This window comes from Mytilus californianus, unplaced genomic scaffold (assembly GCF_021869535.1).
Source record: "Mytilus californianus isolate M0D057914Y unplaced genomic scaffold, xbMytCali1.0.p SCAF_1, whole genome shotgun sequence".
Lineage (NCBI taxonomy): Eukaryota > Metazoa > Mollusca > Bivalvia > Mytilida > Mytilidae > Mytilus > Mytilus californianus.
Window position 1 is genome coordinate 139,975,471 of NW_026262581.1, and position 25,067 is coordinate 140,000,537.

At 31.6% G+C, this 25,067-nt stretch overlaps 1 protein-coding gene across 1 annotated transcript; it reads left to right on the forward strand.

Annotated features, from left to right (window-relative positions):
• Positions 1-1,629: 1,629 nt before the first annotated feature.
• LOC127737057 (tyrosine-protein kinase SRK2-like) lies at positions 1,630-23,486 on the forward strand. Its single transcript, XM_052247593.1, has 11 exons — positions 1,630-1,742; positions 7,176-7,357; positions 8,413-8,509; positions 9,574-9,678; positions 10,296-10,387; positions 14,229-14,387; positions 15,441-15,587; positions 16,328-16,587; positions 18,007-18,160; positions 18,734-18,865; positions 19,549-23,486. The coding sequence occupies exons 2-11, from the start codon at positions 7,201-7,203 to the stop codon at positions 19,767-19,769; spliced, it is 1,524 nt and encodes a 507-aa protein (XP_052103553.1). The 5' UTR covers positions 1,630-1,742; positions 7,176-7,200; the 3' UTR covers positions 19,770-23,486.
• Positions 23,487-25,067: the final 1,581 nt, after the last annotated feature.

Genomic DNA, 25,067 nt, shown 5'->3' on the forward strand with positions numbered 1-25,067 from the left:
ACATTAAGCAGAAAAAGCACTAAAAATTAAAGCATTAATTATCGCAGGCATTGCATTGGCAAGAACTACCATTCCAGGTAACAATAAGTTTAGAAAATTGGTTAAAATTGTTTTTTTCTCTAAAACTCTGGGGTAGTTCATTCCAAAATTTTGCAGCTGTGCATCGAAAAGAATTGATGCCATAGCTTGTTGTTCTCAACTGGGGCTGTTCACCTGTATTTTTATATCTGAAGGAATATTTGTGATTTTTTGATTTAATCAAATCATGTAAATAAGATGTACTCTTTTTGTGTATAATTTTAAAGGTTTCTATAGCTTTTGCTCGTAATCTTTTGACTTTAAGTGATGGAAGTTTTGACTGGTGTAAAAAGTAAAATCACAAAAATACTGAACTCCGAGGAAAATTCAAAAAGGAAAGTCCCTAATCAAATGGCAAAATCAAAAGCTCAAAGATCTTCATATGAGCTATCATAATCCTCATAAACAAATCTCAAGGCACTCTCTTGCATTTTTTCCATCTTAACTGTGTTTTTTTCACTACAAAAATGCCAGGTGACTGGGCAATAATTAAGATTAGACAAAATAAAAGAATAATAAATTGTTAGACGACCAAGTCTATTCAGATATCTACCAATACGTTTAAGAACATTAAGTTGACGAGAGGCCTTCTTACAAATCTCAGATATATGTTTATCAAAATTTAATCTGTAGTCTAGTGTGACTCCCAGTAGCTTTACATCATTTTCACATTCTATTCTATTTCCTTTAAGATGAAAAACAATATCATGATTAAAAGTTGTTTTGCCAATTGCCAGAGCAATATATTAAAACGCATAGGTCCAAGTATGGAGCCTTGCGGAACACCTTTGAACATAATTTCAAAATTACTACAAATATCATTAATCTTTACACATTGTTTTCTGTTTTGTAAGTAGCTCTGTAATAAATCTATAAAACTCTTTGATAAACCATAAGTTTTCATTTTTAATAATAATAATTCAAGCGGCAAACAGTCGAATACCTTTGATAAGTCCATAAATATTGCTGCGACAATTTTTTTTATCTCACAGTGCCTTCTTCCAATCCTCAATAACTCTAAGGAGGGCAGTTTGACACCCATATCCTGATCTAAATACAGATAATAGGGGGTTAAAATGTTTTTCAAAAAAACACAGCTTGTTGATCAAAAATAGCACGTTCGTAAAATTTGGATATCATTGACTTGCCAACACACTAACTGGGCGATAATTTCATTTGTCCAGTATATTGTTTTTTCTTAAAAAGTGGTCTAACCTGGACCACCTTTAGCTTATCTGGAAAAAATGATGTTTTAAAACTTTTATTGAGTATTTAAGATAAATATCGTTTTCTGAAGCTGATCTGGGACTATTATACTAGCCAATACGTTATGTCCCAAAGGTGAATTCGAATTTTTTTATTAGAAATTATGTTTGTTTTTGTTTAAGATGTACAAAACATCATTTTGAATATTAGTATTAAAGACAATCAATCCGATAGCAAAATATAAAGCAATCTAAACGTGTTGACATTTTGAGATGGTCCTTCTCTTCATTCATGGATACACTTTGAGATGACCGCTACAAGTAAAAACGAGAAATAACGAGAGTTCACTAATTTACCTTCCGGCAAGAGACTTCCTGGTTTTATGGCGAAATTATTTCTAATAAGAAGTTGGGTTTTCCCACATAACTGGCTTCATTGATAATATTTCGTTAATACACGTAAGACCACATTTATATAAAAATACAAACAAAGTGTGATTAACTCTAATCACCAGAACAGAATTATATTTTTATAGATGTTTTATCGGGTGTTGTTTTCAATTTTACGAACAAATAAAAGTGCAATCTCACTTTTACTACTGAATACTCTAAACTTGCTGAAAAAGAATGCGTTTAAGAATGAAAATGAAAGATTTTGTGTATAAGAATAATAAAAAACGTGGGAACAAATACCTTTGAGTTTACCTTAGCCTCAAAGTTAAGAAGTTCCTAAACTTTGAATCCTGGTCCTAATACCTGTTCACAGGGTCTGCTCACCATTTATTTCTGTTTCCTCTATAATACCTATTCACACTGGGTCTGCTCGCCCTGATATTTTATTTTTTTTTTTTTTTTGATGTATATTGTTTGAATATTTAAAAGTTTGTTGAAAGTTTTGCTAAGTATTTATATTGTATTGCTGCTACCAGATATTTTATTCTTTGATTTGCACTGTAGATTACAGGACGACAAGAAATTAAATATAAATCAACTGAAGACTAAGTTATCTCTGTGTATTTTATCTTTATCATGTTTATTTATACATTTTAACGATTTCAAAACAATGTGATGATTGGAGTAATTTTGTGTCATCTTGTTTTCTTTAACATTTTTACAATGTTTACATTTACGTATTGTGATAATTTAGTAGAAAGTACATGCTTATTTGATTCATGAAAGTTCAACTTTGGACATGTCATGCATGTGTACTTCTTTTACCAACCATTGGTTTGGGACCCTTAAAGGAAAAGAAGGCAGAATAATGGTATAAACAGACATTGCCTTGTATATACTGTTAGCTGTGGAACCATAGCCCTTATGGTCCTTTTTTTTTTGACAATTTGCAGACCATAGATAATTCCTAATTTCAAATGTTCAGAACAATGACCCACATGAATAATGAAAAAGGACGTAAAAGTGCATGGCTTCATAAATTTCTACAAAAATGGGGCAAGGCACCAACATTTTTCATTATAAGGGCAGGGTGTCAAGAAAATGCAGCAGGGTGACATACCACAACAAAACCTCCTGTAGGAAACACTGTTTACCCACCACCAATAATCAGAGATCTCCATGACCTGTTTTATGATGGCCAACTGCCATTTTCAATGGATCCCCCAATTGTTAAATTATTTTCCGCCATTGTTAAATAACTGCACTATGATTGATAGGTGAAGTCAAAATCTGTTTTTGTTTCACTAGCCACTGCCACTTTTGTTACCAATTGCATAACTCCTATTATATTATAATCCAAAGGGTCCTCCTGATTACAGTTTAATGATCGCTAATCATTTGTAGGAGTGATCGGGAAGGTCGAGCCGACTTGAGCGCCATGTGCAAATTGCGCATATCGACCAGAAATGGCCAAAGAGTGTCAAATGTAAGCGCCAGTGTGGCGCATGATGTTTTTCGCTTCGTATCTAAATGTTTAGATATCGTGAAATGGATTTCCCATCGTGTTTCGTGTCGCCATATTTGTGTTCAAAACTGTGTTGACAATGACAGGAGCACCACCTACACGTATATATTTTTTGGGACGTCTCTGGTGTTTTCCTTATGCTAAGGATAGCAACGTGCGGTATAACTGATTACCGAAAAACGCAATTAACTGTGACGGGATTGCTTCCCGTAGTAAATGTGGTAGATACTTAGTCAGCCATAAGCAGTTGAGCTAAGGAAGTACTTCTTTAGATCAGTTTGTATACATGTTGCCTTGTAACACAGAGGTCCTGGGTTTGAGTCCCAGTGGAGACGAGCAATTTTGTAATAAAAATTCATGCTCTCCTGTTACATACATGTAACCTTCATCCATGATCAAAATTTTCAAAGTAAACAACTTCATTTCTGTGAAAGTTGGCTAGTACAGACGAGGAATTTTCTCAAATTATAATCTTTAAAGTGAACTTGTTATTATAATTTCAATTGAAAAACCCAAAAGGCCTATTTTTTAATATAGTATTTGTCTCCATAAAAGGTGCTTAATTGTCCTTGTCAATTTTTTGGTCTTTGGTTCGTTTGTACATTTCGTAATCATGCCAACAGCGAATTGTTGTTGTATCTTATCAAAAAACGTTTCTCTCTTTTGTTATTCTTGATTAAATAATAATAATACAAGAAATGCAGAGGAAATGCCTGAAAAGTCCTCTAATACGGAACGTTGGGAATAAAGTATGGCAGTCGACGAAGACCCAAATTAAATGTCAAATAAACATGAACAAGGCGACAGTACCAGTATTAACATTGTAAATAAAGTTTCTCGTAAATATAGCCCAGTTTGGGAGAAGTTATGGCCCTGGTTACTGTATGATGGCATCAAAATGTACTGCAAATCTTGCCAAAAATCATTTCAACTAACTTGGAATTTAATTGGTCTAGTTTTCTTAATAAGATTCATTTCTTCTTTCTCCAATTTTGTGCCACAAAATCTAGGTCAGTTACTTTTAGACTGCCATTGTCATATAATTCTAGTAACTCAGTTTATTTTATTTTTTTGCCTATTATTAATACAGAGTAACAGTTATTACTTTTATCTTTTAATATGTTACTACATTTGTACTATGCACTGTATGGTTTGATAATTAATATACATGTATGTTCAAGTTTCATAGATTTTTCAATAATTACTACATGTACATGATGTAGTACAGATTTTAAAAATCAGTCCAGATCAGATTTCTATTCTTGATCTCAGCATTTCCTCATTAATGATTCTGTTCATTGAAGTGGTGTTGGTGACCTAGTCATATGTTGCTCAGTTTTTTTTATTATAAGTCATAAAAAGTTTAATTTCTGAGTGATGTTACATTTCATGGACTCATACGATGTCATTCTTAGTCACATCAGAGACATCTTTTCTTTTGTATGTCTTTGGTCACATAAATCTCCATGAACTTAATTAACTTTTATTCACCGAAACTACAAAAGCACAGGAACAATATCCATGATATCAATTAGAATCATACAGGTTAGTACCTCTGCTGAAATATACACTTTTTAATTTTTTGCTCTTAACAAATGGCCCACTCATTTAACAACATGGCCCATTGATTTTATTTTTGGGTGATCCTGGGCCCATACAGAAAAAATCCTTCCAGATTACTGTGTAGAGGTAGATTGACAGGAGGGCACTTGATCAAGATAGACCATTAATTGCATTATTTAATTACGTTACACAAATGCTTATAAAAATTGAGATTAAAAAATAAATTTTAAATCCAGTTATGATGAAAAAAGTTTAACATGTGGAACACATTCTTTTATTGACTTGCGCAATCAGAATCTCCCTTTTTGAAGGAGTACAAAATAAGATGTAAAACAGAACATAATTTCATACCAAGTAACACTAGTACAACAATTAATCATACCATTCAATCACTTAATAAGTCATAAAGTAAATACATGAATATTAACGGCAACTTGATAATTTGAAGAAATTTCATATCGTAATTCCGAATTCATTTTGTAGTTTACAATCAAATTAATACATCCTGTTCACATTTTGGAATCCAAGTATCTCCTTACCGGTTTCCTGTTTGTTGCCATGGCATTTGTGCAGCATCCAGGATGACTATTTCTCATATTTTGTATATATTTTGCACTTTTACTTTACACTCTTGAGGATGAGCAAATCAGGTGAGTGGGTGTATTGCATTGTATTTATTCATGTTTTTGGGAAGGTTAACTTTCTGGAAGTAAGTCCAGTCATGGCCAGGCTGGGTAACTGGGTAGGCAAATGCTCACATTAAATCTGTGCTGATAGAGTGTGCTTCCTTTACCGCATAACTCATGGTGGGGCTCCTTACGAAAAGAGGCTTATGCGTAGCATACATACATTCAGAATGGAAAGATGCATGTTGCATAGTCTATTGCTATGGAATTTAAAGTCATTAAAACCATTTCAAACCATTTCAGTTTTAAAAGTTTGCCCTCCAAATCTTTCTTCAACGTTTTACAAAACGGATACGATACTTCTTGTTGATGCTGCAAATCTTCGATCCCAGGTCGTGACTTCTGAATTTGACAGTGAAAAAAAAGATTTGTAAGTCCTAAACAATTACCAAAATAGCGAGAAGACAACTTTTGAACCTTGATGAGGACAGGTTGTGGTCATTCATGACTTAAGGGGAGCCATGCAGGCCTGATATTGGCATTTTATCAAATCACAATTAACGAAAGTATCGGTTATTTTCTATAACAATATAAATATAATAATAATATAATATCAATCTGTTCACTATTCCTTACAATGAAATGGAGGAATGAAATAGTTTTGATCACAATTTTCATGGTTTTGTCCCTGTGAAAGTTCCTCCATCGTTAAATTTTCATCCATGGAGATCCCTGAATAATATGTCAAAGAATTGATAATTACATTATGTAACGCACTAGAAACAATGTAAACAATTGTAGCTGAATTAGGGAATTATTTCTAGTTAGATGCATTTGACAAGAAAATGTTGAAAACAATATAAAAATAAGAAGATTAGGTATGATTGTCAATGATACTACAGACTCTCCACCAGAGACCAAATGGCGTAGAAGGTTAGCAACTATACATGTACATGTATTATGTAGGTCACCATTTGGCCTTCACAATGAGCAAAATCCCTCTCTCATAGCAAGCTACATGTATAAAAGGCCCTGAAATGACAAATGTTAAACAATTCAAATGAGAAAACTAACGGCCTGATTTATGTACTAAGCAATAATCATGATAATGAGAAAAAAGGCATAATAGGTAAAATCCAATTTCGAATTTTTCAGTTCTTTGACCACATTCATTCTGTGACAGAAACCTATGCTGAATCAAATTTTTTATCACAATCCAAAGTAAGAGCTGTATCAAGCTTGAATGAAGTGTCCATACTTGCCCCAACTGTTCAAGGTTCAACCTCTGAAGTTGTATCTAGCTGCACCCCGTGGAGCATTTTATCTCTATTATGTAGTCCCCAATCAAACCCTCAAATAAATATTATATGAAAATGTGGTATGAATGACAATGAGAAAACTATCCACCAACCATAAGTGCACGGATGTTAACAACTGCATTTCAGCAGCATTCAACAATGAGAAAGAAACCGATACATGATATGTTTTGATTAAGAAGGCACAAAGATTTGTTTGTTATATATTATATACTATTAACTTGACTAATCCAGTGTAAATGGAGTAAAAATTAGGATTTTATTCAAGGAAGCCCAATTAGTTGAAAGAGACGTTTCAGTTGAGAAATGTATGAGTTTTTGTACTATGGACTTGTCAGAATCAGCATGGATTCACCATTTCTAAAAGTGATGAGTCCCAGAACTCACCCTAAAAATAGTGAGAACCCTGTATATATACATTTTTGTATTATCAGATTATGGCAATTAATGATAACTTTTGTTTTATCAGTTGTAGAAAATGTTATTGATGTGACATGGGAGGCTGTTTAGGGAAACCAGAACAGGGGGGTAATAAACCCCCCTCTTTATCAGCTGTCAATGGACAGGCCATCTCCCCACAAGATGTGACTATTAATGTCAACAATCCATCCAGTCCAGTCAGGCCACTGCCTCCACCACCAGGGGGTACAAGTAAGTATTGCTTGTACAGTAGCAGAGGGAATTGGTCCTGCTCGGGCTCAGTTTAAAATTATACAGATAAAACTCAAGATAGGAATAAAGTAGAATGACTGATTGTTCCTGCTTCCTTAATTCATATAGATATTTGATTATCTTACATTGTAATTGGTCACAGGTATATAGAAATTTCCTTATTGATGATAAAGGAGTACATGTCAATGAAAAAATCTATGGATTATTTAATCATTAAGATAATATTTTAAAAAGAAGGATGTAAAAATTTTTTTATCACAAGGTTTTTGTGTTTACATGGTTTACATCAGTAAATATTCCGCTTTGTCACACAGAATCTTTTCAATGACCATGACGCTGAGGGGAGTATATATAATGAACAAAAAATAAAAGGTGAAAAACTGACTTCCTCTGGTCAAACCAAATTGTAGTAAATTCTCTCTGATTACTGTACGTCAAAATATATTAAAATTATATGAGAAGCAAATAAAAGTAAACTAAAGTTTGATAAATCATAGATACTGTAGATTTATTCGTTGGATACTGATTTTCATGGGTACAGGTGAACCATAAATTTAAATGTTCAACGAATTACAAATTTTCTGTAGGCTTGTACATGTTGTATGCAGACATTGGAAAAACCATGAAATCAAATATCAACAAAGTTTTCCTCAATCATCGAAATTTGGTTCCCATGAAAATAAATTAATCCACAAGACCACAGTATTCATTTTAACTTTTCAATCTGAGTTTGGCTAAATTTTATAAGGTAAATGTCCTTTGCTTGAAACCAACCAGAAAAACTTACAACCATGTATGGTGTGTCAGTGTGTTCTATAGTCAGCCATTGGAAGATCTTTCAACAAATGTGTGAGTTCTACCCACATAGGCAGCTTTATTGATTGTCAAAGGAGACTTAAACATTAATGAAGAAATTATAAAGTTTAACTCACAGTGAAAGTTCTTTATTTTAAAGATACCAAAATATGTCAACACACACACAGGTATAACTTAAGTATAAATATAAAATAAATGAGTATACATTTCTGTTTTAGGTGGTCTGGTTATGAGAGCATTGTATGATTTTGATGCAATAAATGATGATGACTTGTCCTTCAAAAAGGGAGATAAGCTGGAAGTGGATGAGGCCAGGTAAGTTTGTATTTAATGCCTGTAGACAGGAAGTGGTAAAATATTGACATTACCGAATAAATATCAATTAGCAATGAAAGGAAAAAGGAGCAAATTAATTTTTAAACCAGGTTACAAATCAGGTCAACTCATGCTGAGACATAAATATTTTCTTTATAACAAAAAACCTTTGTCTAGTGTGGCCAACCTAATTGGAGAGGACCTTTCCAAAATATAGTGTAGCTATTTCTATCATAACATCTAGGTGCTATGATCCATAAGCTGGTATTTTTTTTTTATTAAGACAGTATCTATGTATTAATCTGACCATTCATGTGCATCCAGCAAAATTGTGTCTGCTCTTTATCATGAGTATCCCTTTAAAAGAGTTGATTCATGATATTGGTATGGTTTTGGTTTATCACTACTAGAAGGTGTGTTGCAATTTTAATCTTTACTGTATTTCTCAATTTTATAAACTTAGATAAAAGTTGTCTACCTTTCTTCCATATTCAAATCATTTCACACTTCATAACTTGATTAGCCCAGGAAGTAAATTGATGTAATTTGACTTCTACCAGATGATGTGTGGAGAAAAAAAATTGAATCTCAGTCTTCAAAGTCAGAAGCACAAACTTAGTTCAAAGGTCATTGAGTCCATATTATCACTGCTGCATATCTTGAATAATTTTATGGGGATATTTGATATGAATAATCACAATTAAATTCCAGCTTAAAGATTCTGGTTACAAACTTATGTGGTATGATCCACTGGCATCCACACCCATTTCTTATTTTTTACGATAACCTTTTTGTCAAACAATAAAACACAAGTATGTGGGTCCCCATTCCAAAGTCTGGTAGTTTACACAGGTTTTTTGGATAAAATGTTTAAGATATATTCTATCTTTTACAGGTATCATGAAAAGATAAAAAACATATATTTCACATCGATTTTATATGTCTATAAACTATGATTCCAATCAATAATGTAAGAAACTATAGCATAATAGGTCAGTGTTCAAAAGCTGTATGTTTAAATGTTTATTAGCATTTATTGATCGTATCATGATATAATTTTACAGCACAAATTGTGATTGGTGGATGGCCCGTCACCTGACATCAGGTCAACAAGGTTATATACCCAGTAACTATGTTACAAAAGATGATGATTCTCCACAAGCTCAAGAGTAAGATATTTTTAGTTTTAACTATTGATAAAAAATAAAATCTTGTATACTGAACACATAATGTTTTATACAAATCTACATGTAAGCTGAAAAAAACTGCAGTAAAAAAGTTAGATACCGTGGGGCAGCAAAAAAGCCAAAAAAATATAAGTTGAACAAAGATAGATATCACCATGCCCAAAAGAAAACAAAAGAAAAGAACAGAAAAACAATAGGTTGCAAAATACTACATACAATCTTAAGCTTAAGTAACACAAGCCCCACTAAAACAAATAAATAAATTACAATCAAATATGATACAGTTTATGTAACACCACTATTGATTTAGTGATGTCTGACGTCAATTCAAAGGATAAGAAAAAGAACACAAAGCAGGAAGTACTTGTTCACAGATGAACTAATAAGTTTAACTTTGACTGACATGATTGATATGATCAGTATATGTAGAATTAAATTACAGTTAGTATTTATGCCCTCTGATAAATGGAGAAGTAGAAAAAGAAACTTATGTGAACATTTCTTTGGTTGTGGTGTGGGGGGATTTTTAAAAAAAACATTTTGTTCAAAATACAAATGTTTTTGATGAGATATTTGTAATGTAAATGCTATTTTAACAGTTGGTGGTATAATGTGGAGAGAAAAGAAGCAGATAAACAGCTGTTATTACCAGGAAATCCACAGGGAACTTTCCTTGTCAGAGAATCTGCTGGTAGGTAACATAACTACACACTATTATTACTTAGAGGTGCACATTTAACTTTGGTCTAATATAGTATAATATCACACACAGACACATATTACCAGAAAATATACACAAAAGTTTGATTTTGTTAAATAACAGGAAAAAAATGATATGCTTGAGTGCACTTGAATCATACATTTATTCATCATTTAGTATTGAACCATGCTTGTTTTGCTATAGAGTTTTAAGATGAAGGGTATGTATGCGCTGTTTCTTTTCTGCAATAAGGACCATTTGCTAATGTGTATAAATAAAACAAAAGGATTTTTTAAATTTTGCTGGATTTATAGTATTTTGGGGTTGTAAAAAGTCTTTTTCAGTAGTTAAAATATATTTTTGGATTAAAAAGTATCAATTTTCCTGCAGAAAACAAAAATGCACTGGGAAGGACATGAAGAATAGAGGGGAGCTGCACCCCTATTTTTTGGGATAGCTAAAACACTGCTTTTCTATTGTTATACCTGTGTTTCAAACCCCATATATTCTGTATTGAAACTTAATATGATTGTTGACCACTACTAAAAGGAAGAAAACCTTACATTGGAAGTCTTATTCAAAAACATATTTCAACTGAGCCTTCCCTGTGCATGTGTTCAAAAATTGTTTTCAATGCAGTTTGGGGGTGAATAAATGGTGCATCAGAAAGTGTCTGCCTTCTTTGGGTATAAGCTATGTTTAAATCTTAACCCCATCACAATTTACTTCCTCATTCAAGAATTTGTTGACTCAAGCAATACTAGCGAAATAAACAAATTTGACACACAAGTCATCAAGATAACTAAATTTAATGACATAGATGTCCTTTACATAGCTGTCAAATTTGTTTGAGTAAATGATTAAGTCATCAATCAGTATACTGCTTATCTTGCATATATAAGTTTAGCATAAGCTTCAATGTATCATTCTTCTTTTTCATGTCATATAATATCCAGAACATATATGAGTAAATGTTTTTCTTTGTAGCTTTTTCTGAAACAAAAAATAAAAGAACTACATGTAAATATTGCTAACAAAGACTGATATTAATATCAATGAATTTGTTACCCTCTTTTCTCTGCAAGCTCTTGCCCTCTCTTTGCATAATGTCATTTTCCATGGAGTCTGTTAAACTCTTACTGAAAACCAACTTATTTTCATAGTTACGTTTTTCTTGTAAAGATCATTTTAGTTGACTTTTCAGAGATTTATTTGCAATATTATCATACTTTGTTGATTAAAAAAATGTATTTATATACATGAAGATCCAAGCATGACATATTAGTCCTATTCTTAATGGGAGAAATTAACCTCAAAATGTCTGGGTGTCTATGTCCACACTGTCACTGCAAGGGGACAAAGAGAGCCTAATATTGGGAGGAAGAAAATATATGACTTTGATGCCAATCTTTTGATATCATACGGTTCCTTAGGCTCAAATTTACCAGATGAGTGAAACAGTTGGTCTTGTGGTATAATTTTCATGTTGGGGCTTTTTATAGCCGACCATATGGTATGGGTTTTTATACGCCCGTTTACGGGACGTATTATGGTATACCTCTGTCCGTCTGTCCGTCCGTCCGTCTGTCCGTCCGTCGTCAACATGTCGGACACTAACTCAAAAACACTTTAACCAATTTGCATAAAACTTTGGTGAATTGTTTATATCTATTGACGTGAGCTCCCTTTCGTTTTTTATAAATTAAAAATTTTAAGTTTCTGACTTATGAGGTTTTATTCATTAAAAAAAGGGGGATTTTCCAGTTTTCGGACAATAACTCAAGAATGCTTTCACCAACTTTCAAGAAATTGTGGTGAATTGTTTATATCTATTGACATGAGCTCCCTTTGAATTTTTATAAACTTTAGATTTTAAGTTTCCGAGTTACAGGGTTTTATTCATAAAAAAGGGGGATTTTCGTGTTTTCTGACAAAACCTCAAAAATGCTTACAGCAGTTCTTATGAAACTATGGTGAATTGTTTATATCTATTTAAGTAAGCTCCCTTTAGAATTTTATAAATTTTACATTTTACATTTCTGAGTTATGGGGTTTTATTCATTAAAAAAGGGGGGATTTTCCAGTTTTCGGACAATAACTCAAAAATGCTGTCAGCAATTCTCATGAAACTTTGGTGAATTGTTTATATCTATTGATGTAAGCTCCCTTTTGATTTTCATAAATTTCTAATATGACATTGAGAATTAATTGAACTTTATTTGTTTATAGTCTGACAACAGATTTACTAAGTATTGCGCAACAGCACAGTGTATTGCACAACAGCAAGAAATCTTTAATTGAATATAAATTCAATTCATATAACCAATTTCAAGTTCTTTGACTACATTTATTCAGAAACCTGTAATATGTCAAATATTTAATTACAATCCAAATTCAGACCTGTATCAAGCTTGAATATTGTATCCATTTTTGCCCCAACTGTTCAGGGTTGGACCTCTGCGGGCGTATCCAGCTACGCTCAGCGAAGCAGTTTATTCTCATTGTTGAAGGCCGTATGGTTGCCTATAATTGCTTACATCCACTTCATTTGAACTTTGGTGGATAGTTGTCTCATTGGCAATCATACTACATCTACATATTTTTATATTGAATCATTTACTCTATTTTACTCTATCTCATACATAGAAAATGTTTTTCTTTTATCTCACGAGTTTAAATTTTTTTTTAATAACTGTAAAATTATTTCTGTTTTTTTCCTTGGATATGAATCAAATGTTTATTGTCATAAAAACTCTGAACAATAAGTTTGTGACAAATTATATGAATACAAACATACACAAAATACTTTTCACAAACAAAACCATAGGAAAACATACATGTATCCCATAAAACATATAAAAGTAAAAAAGCAAAACAATCTATTTATATATATATTTATATAAATAAATCAAGAGTTCCCTGTCCTCAGTTCTAATGCATGTTTAAAAAAGGACCCTAAGCTTTCTACTTCTTTTGAGGTTGATGGGGCAAAGAAGATATTTAATTTTCTCATTTCCTTGCCAGGACATAAAATCTGGCATATGTTTAACTACATTTCCTATAAAGTTATCTCTTAGTTTAGAATTTTTTCTACAGTATCAAATAAAATGAGCTTCATCCTCCAATGTATTACAGGATGGGCATAGTCTTTTTTCTCTAGGTATTTTTAAATGTCTTCCTTTTTCTATCAATAAATTATGGTCGCTAATTCTCATTTTTGTTATGTTACTTCTCTTTTCAAAAGACTTACTGTTTAAGTAGTTTTAAATATGAATGACCTATTAAATGTTCTTGTATTCTTATAAAAGAAATTCTTTTTGCATGCTGCATATTTGTAGAAATATATGAGAGAGATTTCCATACTACAAATCATAAGGACCAATTCAGCTTCTCCTGTAAAATAATGTCACATAGTCTTAGAGTCATTGATATTTTTTATTTTTTTATGGGTTGGGTGTGGTTGAGAAGTTTATTAATGTTCTATTTTGCCTTACTTAAGGTCAACTGGCCTAAGGACCAGTTTCAGCTCTACTCATCACTTTGCGTTCGTCATTGTCATTATCATCATACTGTTTACTTTTTTCAGATATCATCACTGAAACTGAGATGTTCATTGTAAATTTAAATTGAGATTTTATATATCCTGAAATATTTTAAACATGGTTTATTCATCTACAAATTTACATATATCATTGATGTTAATGTTTTATCTATGAGCACGGTTTTGTAAAAACTACACTATATATATATGTCATGTATACGATCAGATCAGAAAATCTTTATTTACAAAGGTTTGATATTTTTGTGTTACTAATATCTGTGATATTTTCAGATAAACAGTCTTATGTATTATCTATACGGGACCATGATACTAAAATGAATGATGCCTGTGTCAAACATTACAGAATTAGAAAAATGGACAATGGAGGCTTTTATATCAGTCCTAGGAGGACGTTTCCTGGACTTCTAAAACTAATTCAGCATTACCAAGGTAATTATTATTAATTAGGATTGTTACAACATCTGGAATAAATGGTCGAGGAAATTATCTTAAAATCGTTTTCAAGTTCAAGACATTTTCTTCCGATTTTTGTTTATTAGTCCCCTACCGACGAAGTCGAAGGGGACTTTAGGTTTGCACTCTGTCTGTCCGTCCGTCTGTCTGTCCATCCGTCAGTCCGGCAAATTAGTTTCTCGCACTTTTTTTTTCCTGCTTGAAGATATTGATTTGATATTTGGTATATTGTTTTATCATGACAAGTTACAGATCAAGTTCAAAGTTTGTTCCGGTCTGATGATTTTGTGCAGAGTTATGGTCCTTGGACTTAGAAAATGCACTGAAATAATCAGTTTTCCCCACCTGGGGGCATTATGTTTTTCGGTCTGTCCGTCTGTCCATCTGTCCTGCTACAGGTTTAAGTTTTTGGTCAAGGAAGTTTTTGATGAAGTTGAAGTCCAATCAACTTGAAACTTAGTACACATGTTCCCTATGATAGGACCTTTCTAATTTTAATGCCAAATTAGAGTTTTGACCCCAATTTCACGGTCCACTGAACATAGAAAATGATAGTGCGAGTGGGGCATCCGTGTACTATTGACACATTCTTGTTTTCGTCATGCTTGAAGATATTGATTTGATAATTGGTATATAGTTTTATCATGATAAGTTACAGATAAAGTTCAAATTTTGTTCCGTTCTGATGATTTTGTGCAGAGTTATGGTCCTTGGACTTAGAAAATTCACTTAAATAATTAGTTGTCCACACTTTTTATTTCGTCATGCTTGAAGATATTGACTAGATAATTGTTATATAGTTTACACCATGACAAGTTATAGATCAAGTTTGCATTTTGTTTCAGTACAATGAATTTTTAACCGGTAGGGGACTATGTATTGCCATGCAATACTCTCAGAATGCTTGTTTATACAAAGATGGACTTTAGGATCAGTGGCACAGCCTGCCTTATCAAAAGAATTCAAATAAAGGTATTATATTAGACGTCATAACTTGGTTCTTATGATATATATGTGTCTGTATTACAGGTGTAGGAGATGGTTTATGTTGTCAGCTCACTGTTCCATGTCCTAAGCTGCCACCACAAGTCCAGTTCAGAGAATTAGAAGTAGCCAGAGAATCGGTCAAGTTAATGAAGAAATTAGGGGCTGGTTGTTTTGGTGATGTCCATGCAGGTATATCATACAAACTTTTGGTATCAGTATTAAATTATACATATAACAAATTATAATACTTGAAAAGATAACAGTAAAAATAGACATACAAACAATAACAAACAACAATGAACACTTGATCCAAAGAGCTTGGTACAGACACAAATTGAGGTGGGTTTGAACCAGTTTTACATGAGCAATTCTGGAAGGAAGTATACATTCTATTATCTATTGTTCTTAGCTGATACAGAGTAAATAGAATCTACTTATTAAGAAATGGTTCTTCCATTTAAATTAATCAAAAAGAAATACAAAGGGGCCATGATATGGTAACCATATACAAGTTGCAACAAACATGACAAAGATTTGCAAAGTTGTAACATTATTACAACATTCTTAATGGACGAAAACAAAAATAGTCAGTGCCAACCACTGACAAAACATTTATTATAACATCTTATTGATTGTGAAAGTAAAATGTCTACCATGTAGCCAAGAAGGATAATAAAGAAACTGAAGAAGGCCAGTGGCTGAAACTTTACTACAATTAAAAAAAACATTCATTGACAATCTACATGTTAAATTTTGTTGCCTTTGTAAGTTTTGAGGACAAAGTTAAAATATTTTAAAACTCTAAAACTGTTTAATAAAATGATTTACCCTGTGCAATTTGTATGAAAACTAAATGTTTTAAATATTATATAGTCTACAGTTTTAAATACATTCTATCAATCAAACTAAATTCTGTGCATTTTGATCAGGCAAATGGAGAAATACAGTTGATGTAGCTGTAAAGACATTAAAACAAGGTGCTATGACTGCAGAAGACTTTTTATCAGAGGCTAAACTTATGCATAAACTGCGACATCGTAAACTTGTACAATTATTGGCTGTATGTACAGCAACAGAACCTATATGGATTATAACAGAAATGATGGTTAACGGCTCATTGTTGGATTATTTACGCAAAGATGAAGGAAAATCAATTAAACTTCCTGTTATAGTTGACATGGCTGCACAGGTGAGAAAAATCAATTAAACTTCCTGTCATAGTTGACATTGCTGCACAGGTGAGAAACATCAATTAAACTTCCTGTCATAGTTGACATGGCTGAACAGGTGAGAAAAATCAATTAAACTTCCTGTCATAGTTGACATGGCTGAACAGGTGAGAAAAATCAATTAAACTTCCTGTCATAGTTGACATTGCTGCACTGGTGAGAAAAATCAATTAAACTTCCTGTCGTAGTTGACATGGCTGCACAGGTGAGAAAAATCAATTAAACTTCCTGTCATAGTTGACATTGCTGCACAGGTGAGAAAAATCAATTTAACTTCCTGTCATAGTTGACATATGGCTGCACAGGTGAGAAAAATCAATTAAATTTCCTGTCATAGTTGACATTGCTGGACAGGTGAGAAACATCAATTAAACTTCCTGTCATAGTTACATTACTGCACAGGTTAGAAGATTCAACTGAACTTCCAGGAAATTGTGTTGTTGTTTTGGGTTACAAATTATGAATAACTTAAGTCTCAATTAAATGACAGGTTTCAATCTATTTTTATCTGTCTACTATCAAGATTTCTAAGGAAAATGATACTTTAATAGTGCCAAAAAAACAATCTTTGGCCAAGAAGTCAATATTAAATTTAAGTGCTTCTGGGAGGCAATTAGTGTTTTACAGGAAGATTAATTTATACTTCATGGCAAAAATAACCAAATCTCTGAAAAAATTTAAACTAGTAAAATCTGTATGAATGGTCCCTTATGAAATTTACAAAAAAAAACTTTGAAGTATAAGTAATATTAAAAAGAGCCTTATTTAACATACCTTGTATATGTAAGTTTGAACATCATTTGTTGAAGTAATGCCCCTGACTGAATATAGAGGGAATCTTTAAAAATATTCAGTTTAAAAACATAGACTCTTTATTGAAGACAGTTAGGTTGTCTAAAGATGTCTACTGTCTTGTCTGATTTCTGTGGATACCTGTCTCATTTGAATTCATACTTCATCTCCTCATTTCTTTTTTATTGACCTTTTTTTTTGCATTGATGCATTTATTGTAAATTAATAGAATTTTCTTTACTGTTGAGATATATGAATATCTGCTGCAGTTTTCATTGTCTGAATATGTTTAAGTTTTCAAGTTTTTAGGAAGTCAAACTAAAGGCTTCATCATGTTGCAATAGATATACCATAGATTTATTAAATATTTTCACTGAAGAAAGCTAAAGCATAGTTAAGCAATTTAAATGCCAAAAGTATACAAGATGTCAGAGTTTCATGATTTGGAAATTGATAACCAGTTATTCAGCAGAACTTTTTTTGAAGGAAGTGTTAGAAAACTGAATTCTGAATTTTATAAATCAAGATGGTCAACAAATGACTGCTAAAAACAAAGATTAATATGAACACATGTTTGTATGTTTTAGATTGCAGATGGTATGGCTTATCTAGAGACTGAGAATTTTGTACACAGAGATCTACGAGCAGCCAATATTTTAGTAGGAGAACGCAATGATGTAAAGGTGGCAGACTTTGGTCTAGCCAGACTTATACAAGAAGATATTTATGAGGCTCATGAGCGTAAGATTTTACAAATATATATTTATTTGATAGATTTTAAGAATCATCTTTGAAACTTTTTCTTTCTTTTTTTTACATTTTTACATTTTTCTGTAGTTGACTGACATGACAAGACTTATGGTTGGATTTAGTTTTTCATTCACAAAGAGTCTCAAGTTAATTTAGTTTGTGAGTTATGAGCAGTCATTAGATTTACACATGACAGCAGTAATCCCTGGTGAGACGCAGGATTCTGGGAACCTTTTACGATTTTTTAAGTTGGGATATTGTGTATACTTTTAATGGATGTGTAAACCTACAATGTTTGGAAACTACTTTTTATAAGTGTATTTGAGTTGTAAATTCTCATATATTTAAGTTACACTATATCTATCTGAAAAAATATAGTAAATACACAAGCTAAAAATATAAACCAGTGTGTGCAAATAATTGCACAATGTTTTGTGCTGAACAAAATACATAAATATTTATTACTTCAAAAAATGAAAGGTATGCAGGGTAATTATTTGTCTTTTAAGAGTTCACCATTCAGATTGTATGTTATATTTATAGATTTGTATGTTATATTTATAGATACTAAGTTCCCTATAAAATGGACCGCACCTGAAGCAGCTTTTGATAGAAAGTTTAGTATAAAATCTGATGTGTGGTCGTATGGTGTGTTGTTATATGAATTAATCACATTTGGTCGGGTTCCTTATCCAGGTAAGTCCTTAATAAAATCTGGTCTTATAAACAAGCATTAGCATTGTCAATGATAAGTTTTCAATGATGAGCAGACTGTAGTTTGTAAGTCAATAAAAAACAACAAATTCTTATTTAAAATAACTTGTAGCAGATTAGTAACTACCACATAAAAAAACTGTTGATTAATTAGTATTCATGGCATACTTATTTTTCATAGTTTTTATGGGTTTATGTTAACCATGAGTTTAAATATTCAACATAGTACAAATTTTGTATAGGCTGGTATCTCTAGGGAAGATCAGAGTAAGACACAAGAAAAACACAATAACAAAACCTCTAACTTGCAGGGACAACTATTGATCAATTGTTTGTACTGTATACCATATATCATAAAAAATCTGGCATTCTTATTGGTCCATAGTTTAATGACCAAAAAACTCGCAAATTCTGGATACCCACATTTACAGGGACAAATATTGATCAATTGTTTGTACTGTATACATACAATAATGGCATTTTTGTTTTTGATACTGACTTTGATTCTTGGGTCTAGTCAGTGAAAATGTAGTAGGGCCAGTATTTGAAAGTTTCTTAAAATACAAGTTACTTGCTTTATAGATATATTAAAAATTAAAGATTTTTAGGCCAGTTAGTCACAATACTTTTTTTTTATGACTTTTGATTTTGACTTGTGATTACAGGAATGACAGGACATGATGTGTTGAGTAAAGTGGAGTCCGGAGTAAGAATGGCTAAACCAACCGGTGGACCAATACCTTGTCCTGATCCATACTATGACATCATGTTACAGTGTTGGAAGAAGTTGGCGGAGACAAGACCAACGTTTGCCTTTCTTCATGACTTCTTTGATAATTACTTTGTTACGGCAGAAGGGTCGTACAGAGAAGCTAGCTGTGATTAATGACATCTCTGCCATGATGATTTCCCTTATAAGGAGCATATCGACAAATGATCTTCCAATACTTTATAACATTGTTCATTTTATTAACAAGAGTGCAAGGTACTTAAGACATAGGTCCATGATTTGTGGGGAAAACTTGTTACCATTAATCTGTTACAGATAGTATCTCAAAAGTGTCAATTATTTTTGTGTTCAATTTTCAACTTTAGGGTTAAATTTCAGATCATTTATTTTTGATAGATTTTTTTAGTAAAAAAATTTTGTACACAAAATCATGGATGTTATTTTGAGGGATAATAGCCTAAGAAAGAACTTTTTTATATTTATCTTGAAAATATACAAAACAAATAGTTTGGATGTATTTTTGATTGGGAAATTCGTTATAAAAAAACTAGGGGAGATAATCATGTTTGTCATTTGTCATACAAAGATATAAACAGTGACTATTTTGGCTTCTTTTTAGTCAGTATATCTGTTTTATACATAATAAATGTATGCCAGTTTATTTTTTATGAGATTCTTAAGATTTTGTGATATCCAACAGTTGTAATGAAACATTGACTGTATCCCGGTATTGAACACTACAGGTGCTAATAGTGATACAAGGAACAGTTCCTGTACATCTTCAGAAAAACAACTGACATCAATAATATCAGTAGTTGTGATGAGTCCAGACTGGACAAATTCGGCCTTATTATTGTGTACTGTATCAGGCCAGTATTGAGCTCTGACTGGACATGCTTGGTCTCTTTATATGAAAACTTCATCTGGCCAGTACATTACCTGAAGAACAATTTTATATATTTTATTGAAATTTCCAGGAGTTTAAAGATGTATAGGTCGGAAGTTTTGGACCTTTAATTTTGCGAAATGGCCTTTCATAATTTTACAATAAAAGTTTTAACAGACATTTACAAAAAGACCTTTTGTTTAAGTATGAGTTTTCTTTGAACTTTTATTATGTAACAAAGATGGACCTGTCTGAATTACTATGAGGAGGTCAGGACTTGAACAAATTAAAAATAGATAAATCTCTGCTGAGGTTCTTTCACTGATATGTAACCTCTGCTAAGATTCTTCAACTGACATTTAAAAAGGGTAGATTACTATGGTTACTTTATATGTATTGAATTGTTTATGAAACTCTTTTTTTTTTAATTTGTATAATGGTTGTGATCAATTAATGATTAGTGGTCTATGCAATTATTCCATGTGAACAAGTGCTTTGGTTATATTTTAATAGATTATATTTTTATCTCAAGAAGTTCATATTTAAAAGTTTAATATAAAAGAAAAATTATAAAATAGATATATCTTTTTTTGTTTGCAATGAAGTACTAATTCAGTAGTATCTCCTCTGCAGGACAGAAGACAATGTTTTGGTTCAATCTGAAAATTTTCAAAAGGATTTTATAAATTTTATTTCATTGATTTTTGTAAATGAGCATTTTATATTGTGACATCTATCATGATATTTTTATAGGAACCATTGCTACATCTATCATGATGTTTTGATGGGAACCATTGCTACATCTATCATGATATTTTAATGGGAACCATTGCTACATCTATCATGATGTTTTGATGGGAACCATTGCTACATCTATCATAATATTTTGATGGGAACCGATGAAACAATGTTTTCTCTTAGCACTAATGAAAACCAACACATTCCTTAGTTATTTTAGGAAATGTTAAATGTATTGAATTTATTTACACATTATTATCATTCCATGCTGTGTATAGCACACTTTTGTCATTCCTGAAAATATTTGTTTACTAATAAAACACAGCCACACATAAAAGTGTTTGGTACTTTTGTATTGATTATATAGAGACAGCCACGATTTGATAATCCTATGAGGTTACATAACAATTTTAAATATTTTTGTATTATTTTTGTTTATATATTTTTATGAAAAAACTCAAAAATTAATAAAGACCTTAAATTGCCACATGGAGTTACAAATAAAAATATGTTGTTTAAATGTCCTTTATAACAATTGACAGATCTATTGATTTAAGATTTACGTGAACAACAGTGCTCTATAGATGTTTAGATCCTGGTCCTTTAGTCTCTTGTGAATAGTCGTATCATTTCCAATCATACCACATCTCCTTATCTGTATATTAATGGAGAAAATTTACTTCCATCCCCATAAATAACATTCCAGGACCTCAGTGTCCTCACAAAATTCTGGTTTTTTTTCCAATCATTTTTTCTAAGAACAAAAACATTCCCATAAGGAAATACATAAATAAATACTTTAACCATAAGGACACAAATGATGTTGTTTATAACAATAACAAACCATAGAAACACACTTTTCTCTATGGAAAAATTCATGACATACACAGATATGCTATGCAAATATTGTTTTACTAAATAAGTGGTCATGAGAAACTATATGTAGGCAGTTATAAAAAGCTCGAATAGGATCCTGCTTGAGAGTTCAATGAAGAAAACTTGTTTCTTTTCACATAATTTGCATTAAATTTTCTAATCAACTCCAAAATCAATATTTTAAAAGTATTCAGTGTCCACTCTTATCACTGCATTGAGCCAATTCGTGTTTTTCATATTGTAATTTTAATATGTTTATTTAGCATAATTTTATTGTATTGTTAACACTGAAGATGTGTTATAAATTTTATACACCTTGTTTATTTTGTATATAACATGTGCAAATGATTATGGTAATTTTTATATCAAAACAAGAAAAATTTAGTAATTAACACCCACCTAATACACATCATGTATACAATAATGTAGTTCTGAAAGAAGAATTCCCACCTTGATTTTCTTAGGGTAAAAATGATGATTCAAACTGGTTTTTGTACTAAATGCAATATCATTGTGCAATCATCATTTTATGTAAATTTATATACAGCTTTTTATTTACAACTTTTATAAACTTGGACCAATTTAGCTTGAAATACCTGTCTTTTTTTGTTGAAGACTTAAAGTCTTTTGGTTATGTTTGTCGATGGGTTGCTGTCTTCTCTACATTTCTTTTTATGCATATGTATCTGAGATAAGTTAACATTCCATTAATAATAAACCAAAAACAGTTTTGATATCTAGGTGATAAAGTTTGAAAATTGTCTCTGTTTAAATGTAAATCTAAATATTAAATATATAAGAATGTTTTTGATAGTGCAAATTATGTCAAATGATTTTTTTAATATTTTTTTTATAAGATACATTCCACAATCATAATTTCCTTGATTGCTTACAGCGGAAAACAAAAGTTTTTTTCACAGTTTAATATGTTCAGTTTGAGGGACAAATTTCTAGCAAACACTTTGACCTTGAAAATGTCTTTGTCAATTGTGGTTCATGCTTTAATGTGATTGACACATGAGAGTCAATGAGTTGTGATAATTTATATAGATTATGCAGAATGTAGCCCATAGCTTCATAAGGTTTTCCATAATTTTTATATATTTTTTTGACTGGAAATATTATCTTTTGGACTTGTATTTGTTTTTCTCGTGTGAATTATAATCAGGATAGTTCTTTCTTGTAGACAATCTTTTCTGTTCATTTCATATTTTATTTCTGATTCTAGCAGATTTTATCAAACAATAGATACAATTTTTGTATATATCACTAGTTTATTATTTTGCAATCAAATTCCTATGAACCATGTGAATAATACCATACATCATAAATATAAAATAAACATCATTATTATTATTTGTTTATGTCTTGTACTTGATTGACTTGATTTTTATTTTGCCAAAAAAAAAAAATTCTTGATCTTGAATGATGATGTTTATATGATGCTTTTCAGTGGCAATAATGGCAACATTGTTAATGATGTCTAGACAATTAGAACATCCAAATCAGATATGCTCCCATAATGCATCTCCCTGAATTGGTCTGTCATGTGAATTCAGACAGGAATTGATAAGATAATATTTAGAATGTTATTATATAAATTTCGTTACATCTTATTCAAGAGACATTGATTTGCATTTGGCTTCAACTATTGTCCATAACTTCAAAATTTTCCCATGGTTTAGGTGGTGTCAAGGAGCTGGAATCACTAGAATAGGATATTTTGTAGTGTGCATTCAATTTGTTCTCATCAAATATAAGGTCTTTACTGGAGAAAGGAAATCACATCACTTCTAAAAACATGTTAAGTTACCCATTTCAAATGCAGTATTTGTTTCTGGATTTTTGTTACATACACATGTAAAATTATGTTATTTCAAAAGTCTCTATTTACGTTTCTGTAAAATCAGATATTGATTATTTAAAAAATGAGACAAGACGAACAAAGAATGAATAAAACTTGCATTTTCACTTTTGATAGCTTGAAACAAACAAAAGAGATCGCTTCAGCTTTCCAGTTGTAAATTTTTCCATTTCTATGTATTAACATTTTAGCAGCACCTGCATATGGAGTATATAAATATCCGAGTTGATACAATATTCCAGAGCTTGCATTTCTTATCATGATTTTCTTGAAAGAGGGTTGCTGTGTACAAGAAAGCTTCTAAACCAAGAGTTCCAAGTTGTAAAGTTAAAATCATCCCTTCAATGAGTTGGTTGACCGTTAAAGGAATATCTATTTAACAGATGCCAATTGATATGTACCATTTTTCATTACCACAATCTCATCCTCTTTTCCTCGAATGTGACCTTCTGAATAAGACTTATCAGCGGGTTTGTATATGAGCAATACGATGGATGCCACATGTGGAGAAGGATCTGCTTAACCTTCCGGAGCATCTTATCACCCTCGGTTTTTGATGGGGTTCATGTTGCTCAGTTGTTAATCTTTTTTTTTTGGATCGTTTTTCTTTTTTTGACATGTCATTCTCAGTTTGTTTTCGACTTATGAGTTTGAATATCCCTTTTGTATTATCCGCCTCCCTTCAAAAACTTACTTTGTAAATAATCACGTTGACAAAAAATACTACGAGGATATCATAAAAATTATGGAATTTTTTTATCTACAACATATTTGTTGAGATTAATGGATTAATATTTCAACAGACAGTCATTATTCCATTGGGTACATATTGTGCACCCCTACTGGCCGACTTGTACTCACATGAAGCAAATTTCAAAGAAAACATCCTCAAAGATTAAAAGAAGAATCATCTTGCAAAGCTCTTTTATTTCACTTTCAGATATATTGATGATTTCCTGTTGCTCAATAACCCACATTTCATTGAATGCTTACATCTTATATAGCCCAGTGACCTTGAGATTAAGGAGATTACCAAAAGTAGACGTATCTGCTTCATATCTTGATCTTTTCCTCGATATTGACCCATATG